We start from the raw sequence: 23,195 nt of genomic DNA on the forward strand, positions 1-23,195 counted from the left end.
ATAAATACGTTGACAGAAAGTGATATCTAATGAAGAAAATTACACAATGGATTAATTTTTAAGTAAGAAGAAAGAAAAATGCTTTTGAAGCGACAGAATTTTCCCTTGTACTCAATATTTCCACAAATATTCCAGAAGTATCGTTAATAACATGGTGCATTTTCTTTCTGCTTACAGATGGTGACAAGGACAAAGAAGATATTCGTCGGTGGACTATCGGCACCGACGACGCTGGAGGACGTGAAAAACTACTTCGAACAGTTCGGCCCGGTGAGTAACACGCACTGAATGATGTTGATTAATAACGCGCGTAAATCACGACGGACGCAGGCCACGAAACTTCACGGTGACGAACATTCGACATCGAAATCGTATATTATCGGACGCGGTATGTGTCAGAACTCGCTCGCAGGCGAAATCATCAACCGTGTTACCGCGTTCGGTTTTCTCGTCACGGTCCAGACGGACAGCCTAGCTGGTGATCATTGTCGCGAGACCATAGGAATCATTATTTTTGGCGAGCGTGCCAACGTGACCGACACGTGGCTCGATGCGATTCAGCGTTTTGCTTATTTCACGCGTGCCTTCCTAATCCGACATGAAACGCGATATTTGACAGGGTCAACGGTTGTGAAAAGCTCGCAGTCTGTGCGATTCCGCGACGTTTATCGTTTCAGCAATTCTGATGCATTTTGCGTTCATCTGTCTACCGTTTCACTAGAGCATATTGCTGGACAAATACACAGGGAAATGCTGTATTTGTCGAACTCTTGAGAATTATTTTTGATTTTTGAAGGATTGATAACTCTTTATTTTTGAAGTTTGGTACTTCTGCCTCTAGTTCTATTTAACAATCCAAAAGAGAAACAGGAATGATATTATATTCATCGAATTTTTAATTTTATAAGAATTTTCATTTTTGAAAGATTAATTAACTTTCAACCGGGATAAAATGTAATATAAATCTGAAAGGTACATTTATATTTGCTTTACGCCTAAATTATCAACAATTTCGGTACATTTAGATCGCAAAATTCTGAAATCTCCGTTTAGGAAAATCGTAATTTCGTATTCTCTGTAAACTCGAAACGAGTTTATCCCTCGTTTGACGATCCGATTTCCATGCATCGTTCTTCCCATCAACATAATATTCGCCGGAAAACCAATTGCACATAATGGCCATAATTACAATTTCCAAAATTCCGTTTCGCTTTTATTACCCGCAATGATTCTGGGAACGGTTTCAGAAACGGTGATATAACTGAAACGAGCAACCTCGATATTCGGTCCGGACGCGTCTCACGGTTGAATCGTCGGCAAATACGTCGTCGACTATCGAGGGGGCCAATCAGAATTTTGGCCGATGAACGTTGTATCCGCGTATCGTTCGTCGGTCGTGTTAAATCCCTCGCCGTCACTTCCGGCAAACGCTCTCGAGACACCTCCTCGCTCGTCGCCTGGTTAAGTGATTAGGAATCAGTAGAAGGACCACCTGAGACGAGGATTTCTGCTAATTAGCCTTTATCGACCTTTGGCGAGACTGCGCGGACCATTACGCGTTATTGTGCGAACTTCTCCGGCTTCTATCGCCTTGATAATAGCCGTCGCGATTCATCGGCGTCGGTTGTGTGAAACAGATAATGGTACTTGAGCTTGATTTATGGAGCCCGGGTGGTAGTCGAGCCGAAATCGTTCCACGTTCTGGCGATAACGTAAATAGAATTAACGGTTTGGTAATTGGTAATAACGACTACGATTTGCCTTTTTCCCAACCCTTCTCGGTCGGTAGCCCGGGATATAAAATTGACATAGTGGACGAACGTGCAGCTGGTTTCAAAAGCATTATGCCGGGGAGAAATAGTTGTCTGCCCGTCCGCTCGGCTTTATGGTCCCTATATTCTCCAGTGTTTCTCTAGTTTAACCCTCGGACCGGCGGAATAGTTATATATTCGCATGCACGGCAGTGGCTTGGGTTATTGAATGTTTTCAGATCTTTAAATTACTCTGGTTCGTAATAATTGGAGTAAATGTGTATTTACAAATATTATTATATTTTTATGTATTTCGTATGTATTTTACAATTGTACAATTATTCACAGATGGTCTTCGTTTTATTGTTCATTCGTATATCTTTTAAATTAATTTTTTATTATTTTGTTCTTTCAAGCAAAATTTCTCAATGTACAGAAATTTTGGTAGAATAAATCACACAGAAAATACGAATAATAAAATTAATAAAAGAAAGAGAGACAATGCATTACTAGTGCCGCGATTGTTAATGTTAGCCGCGTTCTTTAATGTTAACAAAACAAAAATTTTAAAGCCTAAATTTGTAGGTAATTGAACGAAATTTACGACCTGCGCGTAATCGTGGATATTAAAATCAACAGTCCCCTCTATGTCAACCTGGGGAAACCGTTCGAGACTGTAATTCCGTTAAAATACACTTTTCTCCGACTGTGCGGAAATCCCAGTGCAAGAAAAAACCTTCCCGCTGGAAACGCGACGAAGGTTTCGCTTCTCGGTCGACGTTTCACCAAAGTGTCGTCTGGTTTGCGTGCGAGATGGGAGCGACGGTTAAAAAGGGGAGAAACACACGGGAGAAAAAGGAGGGTGGGAAAATGTGGGGAAAAATGATGGTGGAGGTTGTCCACAGTTCGTGGCACGAGCCAGAAATGGATTTTGAGATATCAGAGCGAGGCACTATCTCCGGCCCTGGCCTCTTGACTCTCGTACCAACCACCGTGCCCGCGCAGTCTCTCTTTTTCAACCTTCTCTTTCGTTCGCCGTTGAAACGTCTCGTCCGGTTCCGAATGCAGAGTTTCCTGCCCGCGGAGCGATTCCAGCTCGCCTCCCTTGTGTGCCTGACCCACATACGAAGATACGATCGGACACACATCGCCCGTTCAGAACTGTACGCGAATGCCGGCCCGCTTTGGTGTGTACGATCGTGAGATTGCAAATAGACGGTATCGGAAACTGCGCGCCGCGGTGAAATAGATAAATTGACCTTTGGAAAAATGTTTAGCTTAGACGTCAAACACGGAACGCGTTCCCTCTTTTTGAATTCATTACGAAATTATGGAGAAACTACTGACTTCTTCTGTTTCTTTTGCCCCTTGCCCTTTTCTGTAAATTTCTGCTTCTTCCGGCTCTTTGTGCCTCACTGCTGGAAACTATTCGCGCAATTTTCGTTTCTCTTGGAAAGGGGAATAGAAAAAGAGAAAAGAATGTACTTTCCTTTCGAAATATAATTCTTGATTTTAAAAGACCACGCGGGGAATCCTTGGCACGCGAGGAATTAAAAAGGAAGTTAAGTGGGTGAATCTTTTAACGTGCCGCGTCTACGTTTCGTGTGTCTTCGCGTTTATATAGCGATTTAAATAGACCGGCGATCGATCGCGGACGCGCGCGAGTTCTTCTCCTAGTTAATTCGCCGACACTGACGCACGAGTGGCGTGCACGCAGTTGCAAATTTGCCACGTCGAGCACGACTGTACAAACAGTCTCGTCCATGCTTAGCCAGTAAACACACGAACTGTAGATCGAGTCCAGATGTATCCTTATATCGTTTGCTGGCCATTTCATCAGGTCAGTCGAGTTCTCGATAACCCTCGATATCCCGCGTCCGACTAGGATAAAGAAAGGGCGAAATCGTGATCTTCTGATAAAGTTAATAGTATTTCTGTAGTAAATTCGTTATGATCGGTTATATACTTCGCCGTATCTTGGAATCGTTACTATTTCATCGTTTTATTGCGAATTTAGTTCTTTTCCGTAAGATTTCTTTTCAAAGGGTAGAGAAATTTCTACTTTCGGGGAAATGCAAGTAATAAAGTTTCCTAGTCGGGTCGTGGACTTTTATATTTTTAAATTTCCCATAAATGTAATCTATTTCGAGACTATTGCACCATGAAAATATCTATTTGTTAAAAACGAAGAAAATTGTGCATTAACGATTTCTTTATCTTGACAATGCAATAAAATAAATCCGAATTGCGATAGGGAAACTTTTGATCGACCGTCACCGAACAAATATAGATATCAGTTTATGAAAATATCCAAAGTTCTCAGTGACGCGATTCGAGAAAGGAATTGTATAGCTATCCATCGTGAAACACATACCTCCAACTTTTATTATTGCCGGAATTTCACTTCTTAGCAAATTGCGAAGCAAGTTTCATCAAACTTTCTATCATATTTCTACGTCATCGTGGTACCTTTTATTCTTTAACCTCGTTTCTAACCATTGGATAAAGCGATGGAAACGGGAGAGAGAGGGAGGGAAGAAAAGACCGACGAGCGAGAGGAAAGGGAACTAGAGCCAGAGGAAATAAATCCTTATCCGCGAAATGGCGGGGCTATGAGTTGTACGAGTGAGCTGATGATATTTCCAGTAACTGCATTATATTTATTTGTATCGTGGAGTTCCTTCACGCGAGAGAAACAGTGTATCGGGTCTAAGGCCGATGGCAAATATCGATACGCGATCGTGGAGGTAAACCTTATCAAGAATTTGCCCCATAAATCCATCCTGTCGATCGTCGAAAGGAACAAGCACGTTTTTCACGGATTAGTGCCACCTTATATCGAGCGTAATGTATTTTTCGCGTTTAAATGGGAATTCATTCGACGCGATTGCACATTTTATTCTTCGGGAAACAGAATGGTTAACAGCTCTCTCTCTTTCTCTCTTTTTCTCTCTATTTCACGCGATAAATAGTTCTTCCATACAAGACGATAGTAGTGATTCTTATAATATTCTCGGAATATATGTCGAATTGTTGCGCACGATTTAATCAAAGTAATTTCCATATCGTTATATAGAATATTTTTCCAATGGCTATTTTATTTCAAGAAAGAAGTTGATGCAATTTCTTTAAAATAATTTATGAATCAATAAAAATTGTCTCTCACCTTTATCAAACGCTACGTTTACGTTCGTAGGAACTTTTTTCCAAATTTAAGTTCACGTGAGAAAATTACACGAATATCCTGATTACAAGATGAAGTTTCATCGCGAATTTGTCCAACAACAAACATACATCGTCGACAGTGCAAAATTTAGTAATATTGACATAGAATCGAATATTCAAAAAAATGCATCAGCCTGGTATTTCAATGGGAAAACGTTCGAATGTACGAAATCGGAACCAACGACACTAAGAAAGCCACTATGTTTCGATCAAGGCCGGTTTCGTGAATTTTTATGCACCGAGGAATCGTCAATGATATCGTCTCGTTCGATGCCGAAACCCGGTGCCCGGTAATTAGCCGGCGTGTAATTCACGCCATCGCCGCGAATCCCACTCGCCCGTAAATCGTAACCTCTCTCCCCCATGGATCGCGTGAAGCTCGGAGGCGACTTCAGCTCCGTTGCACGTGGAAAGCCGCGGCGATTTAAAACTTAGATGAGGGTGTTCGGCGACGTTGCTTGAAAAATGAATGGGGATCCCCGAAGAGGCACGGCTTAATTGCGCTCGCTTTCAACTTCCGACATCCTTCGTTCGACAGTCACGGACGCTGGGTGAAACGGACGAAGAAATCTGAAAGAGAGGGGTAGGAGGGTTGATGCAGGTGGTGCAGCAGAGCCGAGACCTCTTTGACGCGGTGCTTAACGGTCGACTTGAAATTAAGAAATTAAGAATTAACGCGTCGTCGGATTGGTTGGCCAGTCCCTTCCTTCATTTTTTCTTCTGCCTCCTCCTCCTCCTCTTCTTCTTTCGTTCCACCTCCTCGTGTATATTTTCTTTTCTTTATTCTTTTCTATTTTTTTTTTCCCTTTCCCTTTTTGTCTCTTTAGTGCCTCGGAACTATCGCTTCGGCGAGCTCGTTTAATTCCAGGCCGCAAAGCGAACTTCGCCTCCGAGCGATCGTTTATCGATGAGAAGGGCTCCGCTGCCAGGTCTTGCAAGCCTTCGGGAAGTTTACCCTTCGCTTGCCTAAGCTCGCTGAAAAGACAATTACGTCATCGAGATTGGTCGATTGAAGGCACGAAGATTACTTCGTTTTATCGGCACACCGTCGTCGTCTCCAGCTCGAGGTGGAAACTTCGCCTCGACTTTCTACCACGCCGTGCTGGTGTATCGCATTTACTCGTCGTCGAGGCGATTCGCTTCGTTTGGTCGAACAGTGTCGAGTTTATAACAGGGGCGTTACAAAAGAGAGATCCTCTCTCGGTGCCGATATTTTTCGACGGACCGACTGTTTGGAAAACAGAGGCAACGAGCAAGTGGAAACGGTAAACGATTCGCATTTTGCGCGTATCATCCTCCTTGCACCACCTCTTTCACCCTCATGATTTTTTTTTCTTTCTTTCGCGCCGCTTTCCTCCCATAATGTGTGCTACGTTTCTTCGGCGAAAGAGGAGCCGGAGTTCTAACCGAGTGAATAATTCTTTCAAACAGACTTCCCTCTTTGCCTCGACATTTGCCAAGCTTCGCTTCCGCTTAATTATTACCAAGAGCAATGCGCTTTCTACTTAGAATTTATGGAGCAATTAACCACATGGCAGTCTAATCTCGGTAAACGGTTATTTAGTATCTCGTGGAACAAATGTAGCGGAACCTGTCTTGCCTTCTTCTTTCCACCGTCGTGTGCTTTTCTCTCCAAAAGCGATACGCGACACGTAAAATCTCAAACGTATCTCCTTTTGAAACTTGAATCGCACTTTGAGAAGAAGCTTCTTAATTAATACCAGCGACAGGAATTCCAATGTCACGTTCTATACACAGAAATCATGATGTCAGCGCATACGCGCACACAGTGGTATACATGTGTATCCGTGCCGAGGCCATTTACACACGGATCGCTAATAATCGTCGAACGCGATCCTCTCTCACCTGTGGAGCATCGGTCCGGTTGCACCGGTTGCACCGGTTGCTAGATATCGTAGAATAGAGCGTGATCTCTCAAATGTGGCGGGCTGCGCGCCTGCGTGGATGAATAAATAAATTTAATGGCGCTTGTCACGTAGCAAAACGGGATAAATTCCGGGCGTCTGACAGCCATTTAAAACAATGCCGTCGCGAATACACGCCATTTGTAACCCGGTGCTTTTGTTTCACGTTGCTATTCATTCCGGCGTCCCCCTTCTTCCCCCCTCGACCACCCTTCAACTCTGCCCTCCCTGTTCTACCGCCTCCAACGCCCCTGCATTCTATATCCGCCGACACCAGCATCGTCCGACCAACGCCAACCGAACCAACTCGCACCGCTAGCTGTTACCGTTGATAGCGACGCCATACTTTCTCTCTCTCTCTCTCTCTCTCTCCGATTCGCGATTCATTTTTTATCGCGATAAAAACGCAATTAAGGCAGTTCGATAAGGCGCGAATTACCCGAGCGGCTGGAGCATTGTGCAGCTTCATCCCGCAACGACCTTACACACCATCACCCGGTCGGTGATATCCGGTCGGGTTTCCAGCCAGTGGAAACAATCGCGTGGCTGTTATTCGCGAAAAAAATTGCCACCTTGGTGGTGTGGCGTGTGACGGTAACGAAGGGAACCTGTCGGTTGCCAATGGATCGCAATAAATCCGCTATTGCTCCCCGAGACACTTAGCCTCGCATCGATTTTACCATTAACATTTTTGGACGTTGTGTATCTTCCGTTCTCACTCACTCTCTCTCTCTCTCTCTCTCTCTCTCTTTCTTTCATGTTTTCTGTTGCAACGTGCACCCGAAACGTTATCGCTCGAAGAGGAAACAATTCGTTGTCCGGTTCTTATTCCGTCGTTTTTACGAGTACATCGAGCGAGAGAATTTAATTGCGAGCTAGAAAGGAAGTAACTGAGGATTTAAACCGTACTCGTGTAAAGTGATTACCCCTTTCTTTTTGCCGCCGGATTGGACCGTTTGTACGTACAGAGTTTAGGAAAAGGTGGAGTCGTCGCTGGGATTCAGTGACTAATTTCACTCGGTCGGGTCTGCTTTTTCGAAATACTCGCAAGGGAACGTAGCCAGGCAAGGATAGATGGCGCGTTCAGGGGACGAAGCGAGAGCATTCCTTCTTCGGGGATGAAGGGAACCGGCCGGGCGTAGGCGTTGGGGCGCGTGGAATGAAATTTATGAAGGTCCTTTATTCCGGCACTTAGGGGGTCGACTTAAGTTTGAGCAATTTATTAATTTCCTTCGTGTTTCGGTACCGTCGCCGCCGCGACACGGCCTATTCCGTCCCTTGGGGAAGAGATCACTCCCCCAATCGCGACGAGGCGGTTTTCTTCTTAACCAGCTAAACTCGTGCTTCTTTGACGACGAGATCTCGTCGTGAGTAATAGGAAAAATCTTGAGAGAGATGAAACGACATTATTTATTCGTACTATTGACGTATCTATACCTATTATTTTTTCTTTCTTAAAATTCTTTTTAATTGCTTTTTAATTTCTCTTCTTTTTCTCTACTCTCTGCAGTAACATTTCCATGTTATTCAATATACTCTTCCGGTGAATTATCAATTTTAGGATACGAAAAATTCGAGAATAAAGCTGTTATACTTTATACGTTATAATTCATCAATGAAAAGTCTACTTGGATGAAATGAAAACCAATTTCCAATCTTTAACCTATTTCCAATTTACAAATTTACATTCGTAGAATTATCCAAGACACTTTCTCCAACACTGAGATTTGAAGACCCGAATGTCCCGATTATATTTTATTTTTCATTATGGCAACAAATATACGTAATTTCTTCGATACAATCATAAGGTCATAATCAACGATAGGGGAAAAAAGATAATAACTGGCGTTGGTATATCAAAATCAGTCTCTCAGAAACGACAATCTGATGGAAGAAAATAATTGCTGCGATTAAATATTTATTCGAAAGGAATTTATTTCATTATTCGACTATCGGCTTTCCCGGGAAGAGAAATTTTAATTTCACAGTACGTTGGATACGCGATTTAATATCGCGTTTGAACATTTTTCTTCTTTCTCTTTCCTCTTCTCTTTTTTTTTCAACCGACGATCCTCTGTGCCAGGAGGGAAAAATATTTCGCGACAATTTCGTAATTGTGCGACGTGAAATCGTCATATAATTGTCACGTTGACTGCAATTTCCAAGGATAGGCGAAAGGGGGAAAAGGAATTTCTATGAAAGAATAATTTAGAAATTAACACAAAGCCAGGCGGTAACGTATTCGATAACGATTAAAATCCTATTGTCAAAAGAGTCTTTTCATTAAAAATGCTTACGGGCGCGAGCGCAGTGGCGGCAGCGCGCGGGGCAAGAAAATTTTCCAGCCGAAAAATTAAAAACATTATCCTAATTGCGCTCCAGAGCGTTGCAATTAAAATGTTGCCTGTTCAAAATGAAAATGTGTCATGCTCGAAAGCGCCGGTCGTTTTGTTTCGTCTCTCATTCATATCCTCTCTAATTAGTTCGTATAATCGAACCAACTGTTCTATTAATTTCCTCGAACGCCACAGTTTCTCCTCCTTCTCTCCACCCCCTCCCCAACCCCTCTCCGCTCTGTTACTTTTCAACGCGCGCTCGTCATTCATCCGTTCGCTTTCCTCCCGCGCTTTCCTCCCAAGCATTATTTCGTAGCTTTTCACAATTCGAGATCGGATCCGCGAATTCGTCTCGTCCGTGAAACGCAATTAACCTCGCCGTTTACTCGTTTGTTAAAATACCGGTTTCACGCGAGAACGCTCGCCGCGTTTAATTTACTTCCTTCATCGACCGCCGCGCTTTTCTTCCGTCACGCCGGGTCGCGATGGAAACCCTTTGAACTTTCTCTGCTTTTCGATTTTTCGAAACTCTCTCTCTTTGTCTCTCTCTCTCTCTCTCTCTTTCATCCCCTCGCCATCGTGATTCGGGTGTTCGAAAGTTCGGTTTGAAATTTTGCCAAAAAAAAATCTGAACGTTGGGTCAAGTACGATCCTCTCTGCCCACGCGCGAGCAGCGTGGGCGTCGCGTTTGACGTCTCGGGGATTCGTTCTTGCGCGTCATCGCAATCAAGCGAACGTGGCACGTCGAATTTTGCGTGGCGAATCCTCGCGCGAGCTGTTTGGTATTCGCGATGTTGAAAAGTAGATTATAGATTGTAGAATGAGTTCGCTGAATATTTCTGTGTCAATCGTATGACTTTTCGAAAACTCCTCGTGTCTCTAGCGCAAAGATGCGAGAGCATTAAACAATAAAAAATTAAAGTTAATGATCACTAATGAACACACCTTTGCAAATATTCACCAGAGCTGAGTTGATAATATAATTTTTCATTTCTTTCCATCTCTTTTTACATGTTAATGATATATATTACACTATATTGCGTTCTTCATTATAAAATTATAAAATGCAGCTAGGTCACGTGCAATTGCGAATTTCGAATTTCCATTGCCATTGAAATGCATATAGAGATTGAAAGGAAATATGTAAAAAACCCAAAACTCGAAAGTAACAGGGAAGTCGCGTTCGCGTCGTAAAGCCAAGTATTTTTCGCGCCTTAACGTCGGAAGGTTCGATCCGTGAGTTGAAGCCTCGCGTTTCTTAGACAAAAAGGGCTTGAGGGACGCGGGAAACGGAGAACAGACGAGGAAAGAAGAGAAAGAACGAGAGAGACGTCGCGGCGGCTCGCAACTCGTACGCTCGGTTGTCGCAGCTTTTGTCTGGCGATGCAAGCATCATTAGCGTCGGGCGTAATGAGCACACTAATCACCAACAGACTGCGTTGCGCCGTGGCTGAAGCACCCCGGCAACTGAAGGAAAGAAAAAAAAAAAAAAGAAAAAGAAAAGGAAAAAAGGGGAAAAAAGCATCGCGCCTTACCGGAGACGCGACGGCGGTGGCAAGAGGGAAAAACCGGCGAGGGCAAGTGGCAGAAGTGCGCGCGCGAAGGGGGAAGTAAAGAAATTCACGGCAGAAGAGTGGTTTCCCCCGCGGGAAACGCGGATAAAGGGTGGACCAAGGAAGTCGGTGACAATTCGCGCGTGAAAATCAGTTGATTGTCATACCGATATCTACGATATCTGAGTCTGCAAATTGACGAAGTTTCCTCTACTTTTGTGAAAGTGTCTCATGTTACTTTATACGGACGTCTGCGAAAGTATTTGAACATTTATAGGAACTTTCAATGCATGGATTACGTAAAATATTCCGAAATTTTATCGATACGATCGTAGTGAAATTCGTTCATCAATTATATTTGTAGCAACATTTGGAGCAAATCTAAAAATGTATATAAAAGTTAAATATCATTCGTTACAGCCAATCAATTTCAATGTATCTAGTACGTGTTCGTGCTATGTGTCAATTTTTTATCAAACATATGTTTGTAATAAATAAATCGTACAGTCTCTGTGTATATTTTCAGATTGGTTTCAGCTTTTACTCGTTGTTTCATTTGCATTTATTATAACATTTATGCGTTAATTAATCGAATCTGATTTCGTGTTGTAGTATTTTTACGCGACTGCAGAAATTTGAGATTCTGGAAAATGAAATGCGGGATAAAGGAACTTCATCTTCGTTGGGAAATAAACGCGCTTTCAAATCTTTCAATCTATTAATTGAATTTTATTTTGCGTTCTATATTTCATGCGATAAAAGCCACCGATAGTCTTTGATGTGCCCGGGAATAAAATATAATTGGATAATCGAGCCTGCACTGCTACCATCCAGGCTCCAACCGTTTAAACTTTAAAATGACGACGAAAGGTTCCTAAAAAAAAAAAAAAAAATAAAAAAATAAAAATAAAAATAAAAAATAAAAGAAAAAGAACAGGTTAGCTTTATGAAGCTGACAATTTTAAAATTAATCGGAGTCAGTACCCTGGAAAAAAATTCGAATTATTCCAACGCACGGGTTAAAGGCAAAAGGATAAATAGAAAATGGAAAATGGCGGGGCAACAGTGGAATTTTAGTGGGAAATTTAGTTGATCGTAGACCGGGAAGAGAATGAAATTCAACCTGTCAAAATCCCCTTTGTTAATCTCGCGTGCAAAGAGCAAATACCGAACGGTCCCTCTAATTCGTAGTACTTTATTGCGTAAAATTTAACAAGCCGGGCAGCGTGCACGCGTGATATGTACGCTCGATACGTAGCCGCACGTGTTTCGCCGCGGATGAAATTTTGGGCGCGACTTCTCGCGGTCTTCCCGCGCCATGCCGCCGTCAATACAGCGAAGGGGGGGGGGGGGGTCCAGGGTTGCTTGATTACAGTAATTATCGTGATACAGATTTACGTATTTGTCATGTCCGCTGCGGGAAATCCGTTGCATTAGTCATGTTGGCCAGCAGATTCATTACTGTAATAATTACATAAATTCACGTTACGTTACCGCTAATTCGTAATCACGTATTACCGTAATTATCTGTTACGGCGATTCATAATTGCGCCGCGTTGACGGTAATATTACCAAGGACACGTTTCATCCTTTACTCGGCATGAATTTAATTAATCGCCATTTTCTACGTACACAACAGTTCCTTTACAGTTTCTTTTTTCCCGCGTCTAGGATTGTCTCTGACAGTTGAACATCGTTTGCGTGTTCTTCGTTTATCAACGGTATGGATAATGTTAATAGTTTCGATAAAAGACACTTACTATCCCCTTCACTTTGTCTTCCTCGTTCGAACAATAGACTGATCATTTGTTAACTTGTTTCTATTCCTTTCTCGACGCGGAATTTATTCGAAATATTAAAATAATGCAAATGATTATATATGAAGAGAGAAATGCGTCATTTAGGAAGAATTTTAATGTGACACGAACGACATAAATTTGATGTGATGGAAAAGTTCCATCAAAGTCAAAGATATAATTATTGAGATGCAATGTGAAATTATAAGAATAAATTTTGAACGAAGCTAGATGTAAATTTTGAACAAACAATTTCGGTAATATAAGATTAATTAGTAACGCGCGTAATGTCATATTCTTATTTCCTGATATTCATATGAATATTTCGTGTTTCTACAGTTGTAATTACATTTAATCGAATAAAGTTCAGATAAGAACGGATTGCGAGGAAACGTCCAAAGACGAAAATGCATTCGCAGAAACGCATATACATATTTAATTATTTTAATTCGTTATGTACGTGGTATAACTATAGCTAAGACGACGTTGTATCCCAATTTAAATATAAACTCGCGAACGAAGTTTTATCTCGCTTATTCCTCGCATACGGACCCGTCCCTTGTCTCTCGGCTCGAATTCACTTCTCACAGTCGCTTAATCCAACCTTAAATGAATCCAAGGAATCTGTTCGAAACTGATCTGTACGCGATACTAATTTCAACCTACCTACGGGGTCGAGTAAGGCGTAAACGATGGCCATTTGCATTTCACGGGGAGCGCTTTATCGCGCTCCGGTATTCGCAGGATCGTTTCAGGGTGCGCAGGCAATTTCACGCGGAGTGTCGTTTCGCAGCAGAAACTCGCGCCGTTTTAAACCCAGCGGCAGCCTCGCCCCCTCGCCCCGCTCTCGTCTTTTATTCCCTCGTTAATTTTGCATCGCGAAATCGTCGCCACGCCGCTGCATATTCGAGAACCGACCGTAAATATCGTTACCTAACTAGCATTCTCGGCGTTTCGCGCGAGAAAAGTCGCCAACCATCCCCCGTCCCCCTCCCTCTACCCTCCCCGGGGAGTTCCCCTCCGACAACGAGAGTATAATAGCGAGAAATGTTTTGCTAGTTACCTCGCAATTATCCCGGACAATCATTTCCTCGGGTCTCTTTGAATATCCTGGTCCTGGTGTCTTGATATTGGATCGGCGCTAGCGTAAACGGTGTAGGTTTCCGGAGGTTATAAGACGGTCCTTTGTACAGCATCCGCACCGTCTGATACGAAATTTCAAAGTGCAAGAGAATGTTAAGGTCAAGAAGTTTAAACCCTCGGAATCGAGTGTTATTGGAGTGTAGCGCGCGATGTTACGACTGTTGGTAACAACAGAGGTGCGCTTATTGCGAAACTACGAAGGTGTGAGAACTCCGTGGAATTTCGCGTTGTTTTCCTGTTTTCGTTGGTCAGATCTTCGAAGTTTACGTTGCACAAGAAAAAAGAGGAAGAGAGAGAGAGAGAGAGAGAGAGAGAGAGAGAGAAAAGGTGGTGGAATTTGGTTTAACGAAATTTGATTTTCGCAAATTAGAGACGGGAGTATCGGAATTTCTCGCTATTTTTAACCCGGCGATCGCGTATCAAATTCTCTTTTCGCGTACGCCAGCAAAAAAGAGACGACGGAGTTTGATTAAATGAAATTTGAGCTTCAAATAGTTAGAGATAAATGCAGAGGGATTTTTCGCTGTTTTGCAATTTGTTAATTGACCCGACGATTGTCCGTCATTTCAAAGTTTATTTCGAGGAATTTGGCGTAATTTGATTTTTATAACCTGGAAACAAAGCTATCGGAATTTATCGCTGTTTTATAACGCATCATTGGTCAAATCTTCGAGATTTGTATTGGAAAAAAAAAAAAAAAAAAGAGGCGGTTGAATTCAGTTGAATTTAAGCCTCACAAACTAAGGACACGGAGGTATCGGAATTTCTCGCGGTTTGGTGATCCTCCGATGATCGTATATCAGTGGATCTCTTTTTACAGCCTTTGCGGGAAAAGAGTATCAAGGTTATAAACCATGTTTATACCGGTCGACTATTCCTGGCAATAAATCCGCGCAACCTTCCATAAATTTCGTTGGACCCAATTCGCGAGCGATCAATTCATCAACCGCTGTATCTGCAAGAAAAAAGCGTGAACCTAGAGAAGCTCGTATAAAATATGCGCCATCTATCAACCGATATGACGCGTGACCATCGACCACTGCTAGTCACCGTGAACAAAAAAGGAAGCAAAAAGAAAAAAAAAAAAGAGAAAGAAAGAAAAAAGAGAATACCATCCATGAAAAGGTAATTTCCCCAAAATTTTCGTTCTTTGTCGACGCTGTCGACGTAGATTCCCATTCGTAACTGACGTGTAATCGTTTCGGTACGCGGTGGTAGATTCGATTCAGGAAGGCGCTTTCGATAGCGCCACGTGGCTTCGGGGACAAGTTAATCGTCGAAGGCAGTGTGAGGGCTCGTTCACCTGGAGCACGGTCCAAATCGCCGGGGCATTGTGTCAAATAGAATCGGATCACGAAGTAGGTCAGCCAAAGTAAGGGCTCTGCAATCTTCCAAATGGCCGTTCACTTAGCCAGGGACAGGATGCCAGGTCCGGTGGCGCTAAAGTCGATTCCAGACCCCGGTGAACCTGCCATAGCCGGAAATGGTCGAAACGGTTGGGCTCTCTCGGAGCAGTCGAGGGAACGGAAAGATCACGAAGGTGGAAGAGGCTAACGGACACGAAGAAACGAGTAAGAAGGGGCCAGAAGAGGATTTTGGTGAAAGAGAGAAACGGAGAGAGAGAGAGAGAGAGAGAGAGAGAGGGAGAAAGCCTGCATTTAACAGTGCCGTTAAACATTAACTGCCGCTCTGCAGTTTTCCCCTATAACTCCGGGTTAACTTTGATTGCAGTTAACGGCCCCTAGGGATAGTACCTTTAAAAGAGAGAGAAGGTAAGAAGAGAGAGAGAGAGAGCGAGAGAGAGAGAGATGGGGTGGTATAGGGGCTTAGTTGATGAAGGTGGTAAGGCCGTGAGCGTTATAGACAGAGAATGGAGAGAGGCAGAGAGAGAAAGAGGCGGCTCCAGTCGAAGAGGTGAGGCTCCTACAGAGAGTCAGACTACAGGAGGCATCTTATAACTTCTTATAATTACTCAAGACTCGAGGGTTTAACTGCTGTTTAATTTCATTCGGCAATTAACCGGCGCTTTATCGGCGGCCGAAACACCTCGAGCCATCGTCTCGACGGTCATCAAGCGTTGTTTTATTCCGCGCTGCTGCTACTTGCGCCGCGCTGCTGGCTCTCGTTTGGCTTTCAGCGTTGCCGTCGTCGCGTGCAAATCGGAAACTACAATGGGGAAATGCGGATGCTCGTTGATCGCGCGGCATTTCAATGACGACATTACGTGCCGGGCATGGAATCCATTAATGCGATTAATGAACGCATTGTATCTTGCGGTTTACGAGTTACGTGGTTAAGAGACACACCGGGGACGCGAGCGTTTCCCTCGCGCGCGCACACATTCCCCTTTCACGAAAACGTTCGACCAGCACGCGCTCGTGTCGAACCCCTCGTCCTCGCACCGAGCTGAAACGGGGGATTCTTCGATCGAAATGTGCAACGCGGATCGACTCGAACGCACGTCCTGGAATCCCCGTTTATCGACGGCGGCTCGTTTCGCACGGCACGCCGGATGAAATTCCCGCGGCGAGTACGTTGATTTATCGCGATCAACCGACGAACAAATAAATACATATCGTAACGAACGGGGAACGAACCGCGGCGATCGCTGCATTTACTTACCCGCGAATACGCGCCGTTCACGAAGAATTTATCTACCTATGTAATTTGTTTGTAGAACAGCACGCGCGGTGTGCTAATATTTTTCGTCGGTTATTTGTTTTCAATTCGGCACTTGCTGCCGAACGCGAAGATGTTTACCAAGCGATTCGCAGTTTTTATCCAGATTTTCAAATTTCTATCGATATAAAATTCGATTGAAAATTCGAAATCCTTTTCGGTAAGTGTGTAAGTTGAATTTGTCTCGTAGAGTACTAGTTAAAAATTGAAGTGTACTACTATAAAGTTAAGTGATACAAAGTGTCACGAATGAATTCAATTAATTTTGAAATTGAAGCGATGTCATTCGAAGATTAAAAGATCTCCCGCTTAATGTCAAATTCTCGCCGAATTGTATGCATTTTTCTTTCGAATCGCGCGACATTTTCTATTTTCAACAGCCAAACTTCGGCCTGGCGTAGCGATATTACCTGTTTTTATCAATCCAACTTCGATTCGACGTAAAATTAAATCACCTAGTTGCTTGCCAGTAGCTACACTTGAGCGAAGTAGTTACGGTCGGCGCTAGCCAGACAGGTTTAATCTTCTTACGGGAGCGAACAGGCGGCAAGGAACAGCCGATCGAATTATTTTGCCACCGGTTGAAAATTGTTAAGGAGATGCAACGCCCACGGACAAGGAGGGGACTAATTACAATGGGGCCGGCGTTGAAATTACGATGAGCGAGGCCGGCTGTAAATTAAAAGGCAGACAACGAGCGTTTGCAACTGACAAGTAATGAGGCGTATAATGATTTTATCGGGCAATTGTCGGTGTTTCATGTTGCAATGCCGATTGGACGCGAATAATGGCCCGTCCGCATGAGGCATTCGATCGTTGATTGCCCATTCGACCGTCTGCTCCGGACGCTCGTTGCGTTTGACCGCTTCGACGACGCTTTTTCCTCCCTTCCCCTCCCCCCAACTCCCCGTTCCGCGTCTCCCTCAAAAAAGAGATACAACCATGGAATCCCCGGCCGATTAAACCGAAGTCTCGATACTAAACGAGCAATTTTACGGTACAAGATAGTGCTTCCTCGACTGTGATAATTCGATAGAATAATTCGCCCGTCGTTCGTGCGGCTCGTTTCGCCGCTGTACGTGACGATGATTTGATGAAATTGTCCAATGAGCTTCGTTCGTTCCTCTCCTAATGTCTGGACACCGTGCCGAAAAATTTCGATGCTCGCGGATCAATCTCGTGTATAATGCGGATTTTTCAAATCGTTCGACGCGTTTAAACGATGTTTCGAGCGTTTCTTTTTTTCCGCGAAACGCGTAAAAATCGTCAGCCGATCACGGATTCATAGTTGAATTTGACGTTTGCTATCGATAGGCGTGAGGATATTTAATCTCCATATAGTATCGTTGGGTCATAGATCGGTGTATTTAATTTTATTTCATACTCTCCGCGATAAAATTCAATTCAAACCAAAAATTCTGAAATTTCAGCAATTTTATTCCAAATTGTTTCGGTTTTCAGTGGCCAGTCGCGTTCGTTTGACAGTTCAAACGATCTATCAGATATTCCAAGATGTGCGAGATGTTAAGGTTATCAAATAAATTTCAGTTATCGCGAGTTTGGCGAGAATTTATCTCTTTCGTCGCGTAAAAAATGTATTCCGCAATACATTTCGCAGCACATATAATACATGACGATTTTCTTCTTTCCTGTAATAATTTCAGCCCCCCATAGTCTGTACAGCTGCACAAGAATGAGTTGCGTGCGTCTGTGCGAAACTTCAGCGGCGTTGCTGTCGAAATAAAATGGCCATGTTTGTTCAAAATATCGCGCATAAGTTAACGTAACAAGCCAGAAATCATTATGTGCCGGGAGGCGACGAGGAGGATGACGTAGGCGGGAAAGGGAGTCGGAGCGGCGGGTTACGGGGGGCTGCTCTGTTGAACGAGTCTGCTCTGCATAGTTGGAACTGCGAAACACTCGCGGCGCGTTGAATTCGCTTCCGTCGAAATTTGTTTATGCAAATAATTCGCAGCAACGACAAAGTCGGCGAAGGTGTATCTCGTTGTGTTTTCTCTTTCCGCGTTGCCATCGTCCATTTGTATTTCAAATGGGATGTCCGCGACGCAGTCATATTCTTCGACTCATCTGTCTTTCATGTTTTTCCACCTCCGAAATGAAATTTTCCCGCGTTTCGATATAACACGAAAAATTATAAAAAAAAAAAAAAAAAAAGAAAAGAAAGGGAGAAAGAAACGAAGAGAAATAAAAGAGGAACGCGAACGAGACAATAAAGAGAGGATAGATTGGAAACAGCGGAAACGATTCGAAGCAGACGTGCGCCACAGCTTTCTCGTGGAATTTCTTTCGTTGGGATTTATTCGCCGAGGGAAACGTGCGCGCGCGCGTCTCGATGTCGAGCAACAAATGAAACATGTCGACATTAAGGCTACGCGTTTCTCCGCCTCGAACCGACAGATTTACACTTGCCGTGAATCACATTACGTCGTGAAATATATTTTCCAAGGCTTGAATTAAACCCTGGGCGTGCTTGATGCATCGCCTCGCTCGCGATCCATCGTCGTTCGAGATCTCCTAGCGGCGCGCGCGAAATCTTTGCGTTTCGTGAATGTTGAATTCCGTTTCTTTATATCGCCGATGAAAACCGGGCGGTGTCGTATATTACTCAGTCGGACCGAGCATTCGTTCACGTGTATATCACCTGCGTTACCTAATGCGATGCATTACAGCGTTGACACCATCGATTTTTACTTTGAATTCCTAAAGCTATTCTAACTTTTCTGAATGCTGTATAATACATTGCCATCGTTGGAAGTTTTACGCTATTGTTTGGTGATTCTAATGCAATTTTTATTTTCGCAGTAGAACTTTTGTTATATCTTAGCCTTGGGTAGTAAATAGTTTTACATTTGAATAAATTTTTACATTTACATACATTTATAATGTACAACAAATCTTCCCTATTCTATCTGGTTGAAAGTAAATTTTCATATTAAATTTGTCTCGTTGAACATGTTCTCGTTCTAAATAATTCTAGTTGTTTAAAATGTAGAAAGGTAAAGAAAACAGAGGGATTGACACAGACGAATAGATGCTAACAAATGATTATATTTTGTGATCACGTTATGCACAATCTAGTTGCTCACGATAGTGAGTGTCGCTCTATACGGCTTGTAGTTTGAGCGTCAGTCGTCGCGAAGGCCTGAACGCCTGATGTACGTCGTCTTCTGCCGCTGTCCTTGATGTGACAACTGAGCACGTCCTCGTGCAGCCAACTGCCGATGCCTTCGATGCGAACGCAGTTCACACATCTCACGCAGCTCACAGCTCATGTCCTCGATGAGAAGACAGCTCGCACAGCTTACAGTCGATATCCTCGTTGAAAAGACAGCAGCTCACACAACTCATGCAACTTACAGCTGATGTCGATGAGAAGACAGCAGCTCACACAGCTCACGCAGCTTACAGAAAAGATCGCTGAAAGGAAATGTAGTCGTGCTAAGCACACTTGTAGTCTGACTTCACGAGGGAAGTCCTGTAGTCATACTAGGCAAGTTTGTAGTCTGACTTCACAAGAGAAGTTCTTGTAATCGCACTAGGCAAGTTTGTAGTCTGACTTCACGAGGGAAGTCCTTGTAGTCACACTAGGCAAGTTTGTACTCTGACTTCACAAGGGAAGTCCTTGTAGTCGCACTAGGCAAGTTTGTAGTCTGACTTCACGAGGGAAGTCCTTGTAGTCGCACTAGGCAAGTTTGTATTCTGACTTCCTTGTAGTCGTACTAGGAAAGTTTATAGTCTGAATTCTCGAGGAGAATTTCTTGGTGGTGCTAGGCATACTTGTAGTCGGACTTCACGAGGGGAAGTCCTTGGATGTGCTTGGCAGGTTTGTAGTCTGACTTCACGAAGGGAAGTCCTTGTACTTGGCACGTGGCTGGAATGAATTCTTGACAGAGAATTTCTGATCCGTAGCTGACTCAAATTCTTGCCTAGAACTCAGAGAGAGAGAGAGAGAGCGTTATTTGCAGAAGTTTGCTCGATTTCTGACCGTGGTCACATACAAGAGTACTTGCACTTCACAAACGGTTCACACCACGTTGCCGAAGTGACTCCGAAGAGTGTTCGAAACGAACCGGGCGACGCACGAGCTCGTGTTCTTCTGTCAAACTTGGGACTCGAGGCGACAGTCTGGCGCCATTTTTGCAATTCGTCTCGGTTGACAAAGTTTATAACCAGGAAAGTTCGGATGGTCTTGCACGAAGCTCTAATTTATGACACTCCAAGTGTGTCGAGGACTGCATAGAATCAGCTCCTTTCAAGGATTAATTTATGATACTCCAAGTATCCAGAAATATCTAGAATCAGTTCTTTTCAAGAAATGATTTTGTTTTTCGACGGTCAAGCGACTGAGGTTCTGAAAACTCCACTTGAGACATCCTGCTGGTTAAAGAAAACGAAAAAGTGAAAGCGCGGGCGCGAAAGTTGGCTCTTCCCTTGCCTTTTACTTTTTAAACACTAGTAGATGTTACAATTGAAGGGAAAAACGTAATACAATTGTTGTATCTTACGTTTATTTATTTTACAGTCGTTCAACCATCCTCTTCCTCTACTTATCACCACTCCGACAATTTTTCCAATCTTCAAATTCGTTGCAAAGCAGCTTCATACGTATATATCCAGCATCCAGTAACTAAACTTCGCTTTCACAATGATCTGCATACACATATTCGTGCACGCGAAAATGCATTTCCCATTGCGTTTCTGCGTCTGCTGCGCTCGATCCAATTGCTTGCCACGGGCCAATATTTCCGTGGCTCGTTTTCATCGAGCCGAGGGATCGATTTTAAATTCTCGGCGTAAAAGGGTTCGCACCCCCGAGTTGGGTGATGCGGCCGCTATAGATTCACAGGGATCCGGGACTCGGTTGGCTTGCAACACCCTCGGAGGAATATTTCACCGTAGGAAACGGCGTCTAGATTACGAGTTTATCTAAATGGCGCTAGAAACGCGGGAGCAGCGTTAGAGTGGCCGCCAGATTATGGAGTGAGCCGGAGCCAGCTAAGGTATGCCCCGTGGGCTGGGGGGATGTTTATGGTTTCACGACAGGGAAAATTGTGTCCCCGGGATAAAGCTACGAGCAGGAAGAGGAGATCTCTCTATCATCCGCGGGATAACTGTCTTCGAACTGAACCTGTCACAAGTGGCCGAACGCGAAAACCAACGCGGGATAGTTATTGCGTGGAACGTTCGTGGTGTCGCGCGATATATTTTTGGGAATGAAACAACTTTCGAAAAGTTTTCTTGCAAGAGGATTGTCCCTAGGAGATAGTGGCGGGAGTTTCTCGTTGCTCCTCTCAGTTTCTTTTTGTTCTTTTACTTTTCACCTTTTATTTATTTTCGAACTACTTATTGATTTTCACTGCGAGCAGACGGCGGATTTTTATGGACTTGCACGAAAATAGAACGGGGAATGCACGTGGTATGAAAACTTATACAAAGCAGTAATTTCTGCAACGTTTAATGTATTGTATAAAAGAACTTTCTACCGAGGTTTTACTTTTCGAAGGACAAAGCAATTTACGTGGAAGAATATTCCGCTGATAGTGAAATACTTAATTTTGACGAATTTCTTTTCCCTTCGAACGGCAGTCCCTTCGATATTCGTCAGAAATTGCCATCTTAATGCCAATAACCCGGAAAATTTAATTCTATTTTCGATCAGGGACGACTAAACGATAGAACATGAAATTTCGCTAGTGGCCATGGTCTCAGCAGAGATCTGGAGGTATTCGGAGCGGTCGATCCGACGCTCAGCAGGCTGGAGCTACGAGCAAAAAAAGGAATTTTCTTCTGGCAATGCTCACGCTCGATTTAGTTGCGAGCCTACCTCGCCGAAAAATCGTTTTCTCCGGGGGATATGACGTTGTGAGCGTAATGCTCGTTGGACGAAATCGAAGTCACCGCCGAAGATGAGGTTAAAATCTAATAGTCTGGCTCTGGTATACTCGTCAGGGGTTAGGAGAAGGGAGAATGGAGGGGGAGGGATGGCTGAACGTGGATGGGGTCGCGCCCCTCGAATTACAGCCGGATGACGAAATTTTGATTTTCCTGAAGCGGTGCCAGCAGCCCTTATGTTACTCGATTTTACATCGCGAAACGAGTTTGATTACTCTGTCTGTCGCGAGTTTGCCCGCGACTTTCTTGGAACAACGTCTCGCGTTTCAATTGAAAATTCTTTCGTCTCTTTGCCCCTCCTCTCGTTTCTTGGCTCCCTTTCATCCTGTTACTATCTCTCCCCGAAAGAGAAATTGTATTGATAATTGCGTTTTCGAATGATCGATGCGAAGCCCTTGGACATTGTTTCCTCTTTAGATTGCTTCGAAGGTTTCGGTCGATCATCGGCTTTTTATTTCACTCCGAGGTACATTTGCATTTATTGGATTCTACTTTGATTTATTTTTACGATCGCGAGCTGTAGAAGAAGCATTTGCACGTTATTGTGTCATCAATTAGTTAAGCCCGTCTATACTAAATTATTCATGACTGTAAAAATTGGATATTTGTGAAACGAAGAAGCTATTGGAAAAAACACTCTAACGTGGATAATAAAATGCTTTTTTTTTACAGCTTCTGCGATGTCTCGTTATATCGTTAGATGTTTGTTAACTATAATAACTAATGATGCTGCTCTAGTGTCACGTGTCTTCTTCATATTTTCTATAGATTCATAGTTATCGATTTCCTTCGTTTCGTCGCAAAACGAAACAGAAGTCGCCTTCTGTAAATTTTTAACTCAGCCCCTGACTGGCGAAAGTTACTCTCGAAAGTA

General features: G+C 43.5%; 1 protein-coding gene across 6 annotated transcripts in view; it reads left to right on the top strand.

The window, feature by feature from the left end:
• The window catches only part of LOC122530369 (RNA-binding protein Musashi homolog Rbp6-like), a 501,655-nt gene that overhangs the window by 273,082 nt on the left and 205,378 nt on the right, over window positions 1-23,195 (top strand). For all 6 annotated transcript variants that reach the window (XM_043657245.1, XM_043657244.1, XM_043657247.1 and 3 more), the window contains one exon: window positions 178-270. In XM_043657245.1, the coding sequence (XP_043513180.1) occupies window positions 178-270 (93 nt within the window). The remainder of the gene's footprint in view (window positions 1-177; window positions 271-23,195) is intronic.

This window comes from Frieseomelitta varia, unplaced genomic scaffold, assembly GCF_011392965.1.
Source record: "Frieseomelitta varia isolate USP_RPSP 00005682 unplaced genomic scaffold, Fvar_1.2 scaffold_34, whole genome shotgun sequence".
Lineage (NCBI taxonomy): Eukaryota > Metazoa > Arthropoda > Insecta > Hymenoptera > Apidae > Frieseomelitta > Frieseomelitta varia.